The sequence below is a fragment of the Onychostoma macrolepis genome, chromosome 22, assembly GCF_012432095.1.
Source record: "Onychostoma macrolepis isolate SWU-2019 chromosome 22, ASM1243209v1, whole genome shotgun sequence".
NCBI lineage: Eukaryota > Metazoa > Chordata > Actinopteri > Cypriniformes > Cyprinidae > Onychostoma > Onychostoma macrolepis.
Genome location: NC_081176.1, coordinates 26,849,324 through 26,860,213, shown reverse-complemented (window position 1 = coordinate 26,860,213; position 10,890 = coordinate 26,849,324). Strand labels below are relative to the sequence as shown.

The 10,890-nt window shown below is 36.0% G+C and overlaps 1 protein-coding gene across 7 annotated transcripts in view; it reads right to left on the bottom strand.

Moving 5' to 3' along the window:
• Nucleotides 1–4,688: 4,688 nt before the first annotated feature.
• add3a (adducin 3 (gamma) a) overlaps nt 4,689–10,890 on the bottom strand; it is a 106,178-nt gene continuing 99,976 nt past the window's right edge. For all 7 annotated transcript variants that reach the window (XM_058759659.1, XM_058759661.1, XM_058759660.1 and 4 more), the window contains one exon: nt 4,689–9,716. In XM_058759659.1, coding sequence (XP_058615642.1) covers nt 9,469–9,716 — 248 coding nt within the window. In that variant the 3' untranslated portion in view covers nt 4,689–9,468. The remainder of the gene's footprint in view (nt 9,717–10,890) is intronic.

The window sequence follows — 10,890 nt, the reverse complement described above, 5'->3', positions numbered from 1 at the left end:
ACAGTTTCTTCCTTGAAAGTAGTTGGGGGGACTCCAATACACCATCTGCTCCAGATGTCTTGCCCATTGGACACCGGTTCACAGCAGGACTCGTCACCCAAGGAAATTATACCAACAGAATATCATTTACACCCTTAAAGACAAATTATCTGCTCACATTAGAAAGGCACACTGCTGCCCATTTGAAATGGGTTCACAGCAGCCAACATAAAATATATTGATTTCAGTTTAGTTAGAACCACCAGAGCAGTTAAGAACCTAATAAAAAAACATATATGTGTATATATGTGTGTGTGTGTAGATATAGATGTTTAAAATTATGTAACTGCATATATGATTTATATTATATGTATATATATTTGTTTAAAATGAAATATTTGCATATAGTACTGTGTATATATTTATAGTATATTTTGTTTGTAAAAGGTTAGTATAAATATATATGTTGATATTTATTTAAAAGTATATAATTAATATAAATATTTACGTATGTATATATAATAAACAATACTATATTCCAATATTACTGTACATTTATTTATATTGATATATAGTATTTAAAATACACACACACGCCGCATATAAAACAAAAATATATAGTGTTTATAAAAACATAGGTAATAAACAATAAAAAAATATAATACATATATACATTTATTAAATAATATAGTATACAGTATTTATCCATTATATATATATATATATATATATATCTCTCCGTATGCATGTATGTAAAAATATATTGTTTATAAAAAAACAACAACAGGTAATTAATAAAAATACAATACATATATACATTAAATATAATGTATATAAATATATACACTACATAGTATAATGTATATAGTATGTAATGTATATAATATTGAATATGTATTTATTAAAGACTTATAATAAATACATTTAATTTATAATGAAATATATAATGTATAATGTATATATATATATATATATATATATATATATAAATTAAGAATAAAACCTAATATCCATAGACAGATAAACATGTTTTCTCATAAATGTCATATTAGCCTAGAATAATGCAATAAGCTATTTCACGTGAACTTTGCATTTCAGGATGTGAAGGCAGTTCATGTGGCAGCTTCTGCTGCTCACCCAGGTTCTCCGCTTGACGTTTAGCATCGCTCCCCGACAGTGAACTTGGCGAGGCTCATAAGAACATTGTGTCTCCTGACGGTTCAGTTAGGTCCGTCCACGAGAGCGTACGAACAAACTGTCCGGGCTTTTCAGGGAGGGCAGGAGTGAAGCTGGAGTGCTGAAAGAACGAAAAGCGGAGTCTCTGGTCTTCGAGGGTTTTGCCGACACAAATCCACCTCCCCTTCAGCTCCACAGCGGCCTATAGTTCATCCCCTCTAGCTGGGCATCCATCTGGACTTGAGCTGTTTTATTGTTTTGACACTCACAGCAGGACACCGTCTGGAGACCTGGGGCCCCCATCCTTCTCTCTCTCTCTTTCTAACACCCCTACTTCAGTTCCTCTCACTCTTCTCTGGCTTAATGTCGAGATCCTGTGGTCTTCCACTAGAGCCCATCTAAACGATACAGCCACAAGAAACACTAGTTTCCCGGCTCGCTCTGTTCTCCTGGGACGTCCCGCGTCTGAATGGCTGTATTGTCTAAGGGCTGGTGTTTCGGCCCACTGACCAACTTCCCACAGCTCCTGCAGTCATGAGCTCACAGGCCAAACACAACGACAATGCAGCTGGGCGACCGAGGAGCCTTTCTTCCCGACAGGAAGGACATTTCTGGAGCACATGTGGTTAAAAACCAACTGCTTTGAAGCTAGGAGTTACATGGAAATTTGTGTTTAACATTACCTTTGATTTCTACTCTTGTTAATATGATGTTTATTTAGGACGAAACAGGGTGCAAAAGGAACACTGGCCAAGTGCCAGAGGGGAGTAAATATTGGTTTTCTGGAGTAATTAAATACACCAGTTAGCAAGTAACGTTATACTTTATTAGAACATGCAATATTAAATGTTTTCATCAAATTGTAATCAAAAGTAACTTCATGTGGCAATAAGAGTGGCCAGGGTAAGATTAATAAAAGATTCTTAATAATATTATTAGTGATGTGCAACAATTTATCGCGATTAATCGCATCCAAAATAAAAGTTGTTTACATAATGTGCGCATATTGTGTATACTTGTGTATATATAAATACACACGTGTGGATATATTTAAGAAAAATATATGTTTATATATTAAATATTAAATGCATTTATATATAATATTAATTATATCAGTAAAAATATATACATGTAAATATTTTCAAAATATACTGTGTGTGTTTATATATACATAATAAATATACACTGTACACACACATTATGTAAACAAAAACATATTTTGGATGTGATTAATAGCGATTATAATTTTCTATATTGGAAGGAGAGAGAAGTGACTTTTTCAAATTTTTTATATACAGTATATATATATATATATATATATATATATATATATATATATATATATATATATATATATATATATATATATTATACACACACACACAGTGGGGCAAAAAGTATTTAGTCAGCCACCAATTGTGCAAGTTCTCCCACTTAAAAAGATGAGAGAGGCCTGTAATTTTCATCATAGGTATACCTCAACTATGAGAGACAAAATGAGAAAAAAAAAATCCAGAAAATCACATTGTAGGATTTTTAAAGAATTTATTTGCAAATTATGGTGGAAAATAAGTATTCGGTCAATAACAAAATTTCATCTCAATACTTTGTTATATACCCTTTGTTGGCAATGACAGAGGTCAAACGTTTTCTGTAAGTCTTCACAAGGTTTTCACACACTGTTGCTGGTATTTTGGCCCATTCCTCCATGCAGATCTCCTCTAGAGCAGTAATGTTTTGGGGCTGTCGCTGGGCAACACGGACTTTCAACTTTTCGATGGGGTTGAGATCTGGAGACTGGCTAGGCCACTCCAGGACCTTGAAATGCTTCTTACGAAGCCACTCCTTCGCTGTTCGGGCGGTGTGTTGGGATCATTGTCATGCTGAAAGACCCAGCCACGTTTCATCTTCAGTGCCCTTGCTGATGGAAGGAGGTTTTCACTCAAAATCTCACGATACATGGCCCCATTCATTCTTTCGTTTACACGGATCAGTCGTCCTGGTCCCTTTGCAGAAAAACAGCCCCAAAGCATGATGTTTCCACCCCCATGCTTCACAGTAGGTATGGTGTTCTTTGGATGCAACTCAGCATTCTTTCTCCTCCAAACACGACAAGTTGAGTTTTTACCAAAAGTTCTATTTTGGTTTCATCTGACCATATGACATTCTCCCAATCCTCTTCTGGATCATCCAAATGCTCTCTAGCAAACTTCAGACGGGCCGGACATGTACTGGCTTAAGCAGGGGACACGTCTGGCACTGCAGGATTTGAGTCCCTGGCGGCGCAGTGTGTTACTGATGGTAGCCTTTGTTACTTTGGTCCCAGCTCTCTGCAGGTCATTCACTAGGTCCCCGTGTGGTTCTGGGATTTTTGCTCACAGTTCTTGTGATCATTTTGACCCCACGGGTGAGATCTTGCGTGGAGCCCCAGATCGAGGAGATTATCAGTGGTCTTGTATGTCTTCCATTTTCTAATAATTGCTCCCACAGTTGATTTCTTCACACCAAGCTGCTTACCTATTGCAGATTCAGTCTTCCCAGCCTGGTGCAGGTCTACAATTTTGTTTCTGGTGTCCTTTGACAGCTCTTTGGTCTTGGCCATGGTGGAGTTTGGAGTTGGACTGTTTGAGGTTGTGGACAGGTGTCTTTTATACTGATAACAAGTTCAAACAGATGCCGTTAATACAGGTAACGAGTGGAGGACAGAGGAGCCTCTTGAAGAAGTTACAGGTCTGTGAGAGCCAGAAATCTTGCTTGTTTATAGGTGACCAAATACTTATTTTACCGAGGAATTTACCAATTAATTCTTTAAAAATCCTACAATGTGATTTTCTGGATTTTTTTTTCTAAAAAGACTAAATACTTTTTTGCCCCACTGTATATATATATATATAACTTTTGAATATAAATTGAGTTTATTAATTTTTAATTGCGAGACCATTTTATTTTTTTATATTATTTTAATTTCTGAACACACACACAAACAATAAAAAGCACATACATACCTGTAAATATAAACTGAATATAAATAAGTTTATAATAAATAATAAGTTTATCTTAGATCTTTTTTTTCATTGTTTCAATTTTTGCATGTGTGTACACTAATTAATAAATAAATGTGCTGGACAACTATTAATCGCACCAAAAAATCTAAGTTTTTGTTTACATAATATGTGTGTGTGTACTGTGTATTTTTATATATATATTTATTTAAAAGACACACACATACAGTATTTATTTAGAAAATATTTACATGTATTTACACGTGTATATTTATATATAAATATATTTAATATATAAGCGTAACATTTTTCTTAAATATATACATGTATGTGTATGTATTTATTTATACATAAGTATACACAGAACACACACACATATTATGTAAACAAAAACTTTTATTTTGGATGCGATTAATTGTGATTAATCACAGCCAGCACTAATATATTATGGCTTGTATGACTATTTTGTAAATAACCCAAAGCACGCATTCCAATAAGGTCATATGAAAAGAAAAGAAAAAATCTCAAGGCCTCTTTTATTCATTTGCATTTAATCTTGATGCTTCATATACAACCAGAACATCTTCAAAACATTCATTTTCACGGGCAAAATAAATCACAAGGCTGATAATATTTGGGTCACTATAGAAGCTAATCTTAACAGTTTCATTATGCATAGGTCTGTCCCCAGCTCAGCCCTCAGGGCAGCATTATTCTATGGCTCTATGAGAGTAAAATGAGCCGATTGAGAAGAATCAAATTAGATGTGCAGGGAAAATAAAAGCAAATGAGGCTTGTGAAACAACTGATCTACAACCAGCCTCATTCTGACCACTTTGTGTCCTAAAACAGCAAAGCTGCCCCACAGTGAGCATTAGGGATTTGCACCACCGACTCAATCGCCCACGGTTTAACGTGTGAATTGCATCAGTGTCTGGTTAAATGTGTTGCATATTTCAGGTGTTGCATTCATGGGAAAAATGCAGAAAGGCACATCACCACAAACACAATAGTGAAGTGCCTGCTTTCAAATGAACAGTCTGTCGCTTGTGCAAAAGGAATCAGATGCATATTCAATCTTTTAAGAGGTCAAAGTGAAGAATAGACTGGATTTCTCAACACTGAGCATTACTTGTTAATATATGCATGTTAAAAATTCAACATATTCTTGAAGTAAAAGCATTGTTTTTGCTGTAAAGAGGGAATTCACTGTCCTGCAGCAGGGCTGGTCTTTGGTTGTTATTGGTGCATACTGGTGAGCTTCATACATAAATGTAATGGGACACAAGTGCTGATTATTTCATGAGAACGCGGTTGTGAACCACATACACATGATTTTTAGGAACATGTTTTGCTGTGTCAGAGATCCCAGAACTGAAAGTGAGAAAAGCGCTGCCTTGTTTGTTTACACATTTTTGACACCACATCCTTAAAGAGATAGTTCCCCCAAAAATGACTATTTGCTGACAATTTACTCATCCTCAGGCCATCCAAGATGTAGAGGAGTTTGTTTCTTTATCAGATTTGGAGAAATGTAGCATTACATCACTTGCTCACCAATGGATCCTCTGCAGTGAATGGGTGCCGGAGGAAACATTATTATGGAAGCAAGTTTGTTAAAAATGGTTTTGATGGACAAACACGCAGCTTTTCTCTTCACAATAAGTTAGTTGATGGACTGGAGTGGTGTGGATTACTGTGATGTTTTTAGCAGCTGTTTGAACTCTCATTCTGACGGCACCCATTCACTGCAGAGAATCCATTGGTGAGCAAGAGATGTAATGCTGAATTTCTCAAAATCTGATGATGAAAAACAAACTCATCTACATCTTGGATGGCCTGAGGATGAGTACTGGTGCGACATCTTCAAGCTCCATTTTTGAAAAAAGCATAGATGCAAGTGGCATTTGAAAGCTATTGTATGAATTTAGATGACTGGTAAATAAAGGTTGTTGCAAAATAGCGGTGATATTGGCGATAACAGTGATCCTGTTAATGAAATGTTTTCCCATTTTATTACTGTCTTTTGCTTTTTTGGTGTTCCCACTCAAAAATGACCAGCTTGTAAATTTCGTTATGCTATATTATCACCAAATATCGCATGCATCGTGGTGCTCTCGTAAACACGTGGTGAAGACTGATACGAAAGAGAAGAAATTGTCGAATAAAGTCGTTATTTTTGTTTTCTTTGCGCACAAAAAGTATTCTCATAACTTCATAAAATTAAGATTGAACCACTGATTTCACATGGACTATTTTAATGATGTCCTTACTGCCTTTCTGGGCCTTGAACTTGTCAGTTGCGTTGCTGTTTATGGAGGGTCAGAAAGCTCTCGGATTTCATCAAAAATATCTTAATTTGTGTTCTGAAGATGAACAAAGGTCTTACGGGTTTGGAACGACATGAGGGTGAATAATTAACGACAATTTTCATGTTTGGGTGATTTTTTGTGGATAATTTTGGCAATATTCAATGCATAAACGCAGATCAAACAAACCTATGATCAGTCAGTTCCAAAAACAAATATAAAACCTGTGCAAATAATAACATAGCATAATGAGAGAAATCGCAGACATTTTTTTTTGTAGGCCGATCATTTTTGACCGGAAATACTGCAAGAGAAACAAGGTGAGGAAAAAAATACCTAAGAAGTCCAAAAATAAATGTTTTTTTTTTTTTTTTTGTTAAGCTGTTGTGTGAGCAGAGTCATTACGTTTTAGTACAATGCGATAACATTATTTTCCGGAAAAGGAAAAAAGTATATTTTGAGTGTGGTTTATCAGTCAAAAATAGAGAAAAGACAAAAAGTTCATTTTAATTTGATTTATAGCATTTTTGGTCAAAAATGTCTACATTTCTAATAATCATGAATTATTTTGGCCATGATAATAGTGTAGTAAAAATCTGATATTGTGAGCCCTACATATATGCACAAGGCATAACTATCACTTTTATGATACTTGGCACAGTATTTTGAGGCCAGCATAATCTTTCAACAGTGTGAATATTGAAAATTTCTCCTTTTGTGTTCCACAGAAAAAAATCTCACTCACACGAGGGGCAAGTAAACTTTTTTTTTTTTGAGGTAAACTAACCTTTGAAATCTAATGTTGCCCTTTTAGTTAACATTTGCATTTCATAACTGTGAAATGGTTGTTTATGAAGAACTGAGAAAAAGCATTGAATGATATAAACAAATGCATAAATGGAATGAGATGCATGTTTCCGTCCCCACAGATGAGTGCAGCGTTTGCTTCTTAAAATAGTTTATTTGTGAATTTACACTGATTAGCAATACATCTAAAAGCAAGTCCGTTAGATAACCATTTATATACGATTTCACAGGTCACAAAGAGGCTCGGCTCAAACTCGCATGCCAAAGCAAACAGGCCTTCTGAACCACAGACTAACAGAGAGGCATTAGTAAAACAAGGTGCAAAATGGTCAAAAGTGGTAAAAAGGAAAAAATGAGCAAAAACAAAAAAGAGAATGTGATGCACATTCCAGTTAACGCTTCCTACACTTCCTGAAAACAAAAACCGCAATGCACAATAGAAACCAAAGCAAAAAAAGAGGCAAAATAAGGAAAACTTTAAAGCAATAAAACGAGTTAATCTTCCTGCCCATCCCAGTTCTCGCTCCAAATTTGCATCCGGTGCAGCTTTAAATGCGTTTTAATCCAACGCCTGGCTCGCGTCCAAAAGCACATGCTATTTACACAGCTTAGAAGTGTCCGTCTCTCTCTCCGTGCCCAAGCCAGTACTTCACATTGCCCACTGGGATATACATATACATATCTCTCTCTCAGTGGTTTCCTCCAGAGGCTTCCTCCTTTTCCTCCCCCTGCGGGACGACCACATTCGGGCCTAACGGAGTTCAAACTGAGGTCAAACCGCTAATCTTAACCATAAGAGATTAGCTTTTGGTGTACATTCTGTCCACGGAGCATCATCTCGTGGGACAGGGCGTTCGAAACGGGCAAATCGAGCAACCTCTGACCTCACGGGAACCGGATGTGGCGGAGGGAAGATGAGTAAATCAATCCAGTTTTAGACGGAAAAAAACACACTGTACAACGCCGTTTCTCAAAGTTTAGTAACACTGACGCTTTGGATGGTTATGTGATGACCGTAAGGTGACATAATGGATGATGTAGCGCTATAAAGATCCAGAATCAATTCCTTAGAATAGATTCGAACCCAGTGTTGACGCCGTGAGAGCCAGTACTTTGCTTTTTTTTTTTCTTCTCAAAAATACAGTTTACAAATATATATTTTTTCCTTACACATTAACAAGTTTCCCTTCTCCACCCTTTTTCAAGATGCTAAAACATCTCATGTTTTCGTTTCGCGCCTCTTTCGCTTTAGATCTTCCTCCATAATGTTTTTTGTTACATATACCACATTAAAAAGTGCAGCACAAAAATATTATATTTTATACAAATATATATATATATATATATATATATATATATATATATATATATATATATCAATCATCACTCCAGTTTTCATATATTTCCGTTACATGTGTTTAGTAATTTGAGCTATTACACGATTGAGAAGTCAGGCACCGCTACATTATCAGCCATATAAATTCAGACTAACATGCTTTGTTTTTGTTTTTTTCGTTGTTAAAGTATAGAAACGAGTACAAAACTGAACGGATAAAAACTAAATTCAATAATAAAAAAAAAAATTAAAAAAAAGTTGATGTCCACTAAAACGTGACTGCTCTGCTTTTTTTAAGCTGTTAAAATGTTTTCGTACGGAACGGAGAGGAGACTGGAGTGACTACACAGGATCAGACCACCGCAGGCAACGCAAGAGAAATGAAATGAAACAAACCCTGTTAAAATAACCCCCGAACGGTTTCCAGTGTGATTCTACAGCGTTTCCTGTGTAGTGTGACCAATTCCACCTACAGCTGGAGAAACGACGCGAGCAGAACTGACACCATGAGAGATGACGGATTGAAAAGGGGCTCATAAAAGGTCTGTGTGAGAATCTAATAAACATACAGTATGAAAAAAATAATGCAGTATGGGCTCATCAACGAGATAAAATCATTAGGAAACTGTGTATAGAACATTTTCAGTCTATCAGGTGAGAGAAGCCAGTTTCCCAGGAGTTTCCCCTCGCTTCTCTGCCTGTATAAAACTCATATGGCACGTCTTTTAAAAACAGATGTTGCTCCATCTATTGACCGACTCCCAAAATAACGTGCCGTGTTTTTTTCAAAAACAAACTTGGAAACGTAAAACGACAAACAAAGACAGACAAAGCAACAGGCGTGGATGCTCTCCATCCTCTAGGCTTCCACTTTCTCTTTCTTTTTGTTCTTCTTCAGGAAGGACGGGGTTCTGAACTTCTTCTTCTTCTTGTTGGGCGATTTGGAGGGCGAGCTCTCGGGCGTCAGAGCCTCTTCGATCTTCTCTCCCGAGCGCACGCTGATCTCCACGCTTTCCACGCTGGTGGTCAGCTGGCTCACGCGCTTGATCAGCTCGTCCTCGTCTCCGTGGTCATCTTTACCGTTCAGCATCACGCCGGTGTGGTTCTCTGCGTGAGGAGCGATAAAGAACAAATCAATCAATGTTTGGAAACTATCAACAGCCAATAGTTGTGCTAATGAATCCAGGGGTTAAAGCAAAAAAAAATCCTGAGCCTGAACTTTTTCCCGGGGGAGGGGGGAAGGGGCAGCACATGCAAAGCATGCATTGACTGTTGGAACTTAAACATTTGAAATGATACTATGGCAAAGTTATGGCTTTCCTTATTGAAACTGATTTTTTTTTCCATGAATATATGGTTGACCAGAAGAATGAAAGCTATATCATACACTTGGAAAATTATGAGCTATATCACCGCTTATCAACACTAGGGGTGTGACAATACACTTAGATCACGAGATAAGACAAAATACATATAATTGGTTCACTAGAACGAGACAATTTTAATGCTATTTTTAAGAAAGTTTCAATGACCAAATATTTGTCTTTTAATAACAAAAAGTAAAAATACAGTTTTATTTTGAAATATTTTAAATATTTAACTAATGATTAATAATCAAGTAATCTACTGATTATTTTGACAATTGAGTAAACTGATATTTTTATTAACACAAACAGACCTAAGTGAATACCAGGCTGTAGTATGATTATTTAGATGTAAACTAACGTTGAGGCAATAACAATTGGCTCAAATAAAATATCAAAAGCAAGTAATTACATGGTTATTACATGTTCTTTTAACACCGTTAAAATACATAATGTAATATGCCTATACATAATATGAACATAACCAATTTAAAGTAAATTATGTATTATAACAAATACCAGCAGAGGGCGACAACGGCCTGGTGACGTTTCGCTTTACAGCATGATTAAACGATGTTTTAAACCAATACATTTTAATATTTGGCCAAATGCAGAAACGTTTATACTTTTATACAGAAATCGCGATGTAGCTACAACATGGCATTTAGACATAGGTTGACTTATTCTCCTGTGTTGGCAAAGGTTTATAAATGATTTACATTACAAATCTAGTAAGATAATGCACATTGTTTTCCCAGATGAACTTTAAGCAATTCTCACAGCATATACAGAGGAAGAGTTTAGCCCCTTTCACACACAGTCTTTACTGGTAAATTACCATTAGATCATACGTGAACAGGACCTTTTCAAAAAGCCCGGTAAATTTGTTCTGGCAATCATATTGTTCTTATGGAGAT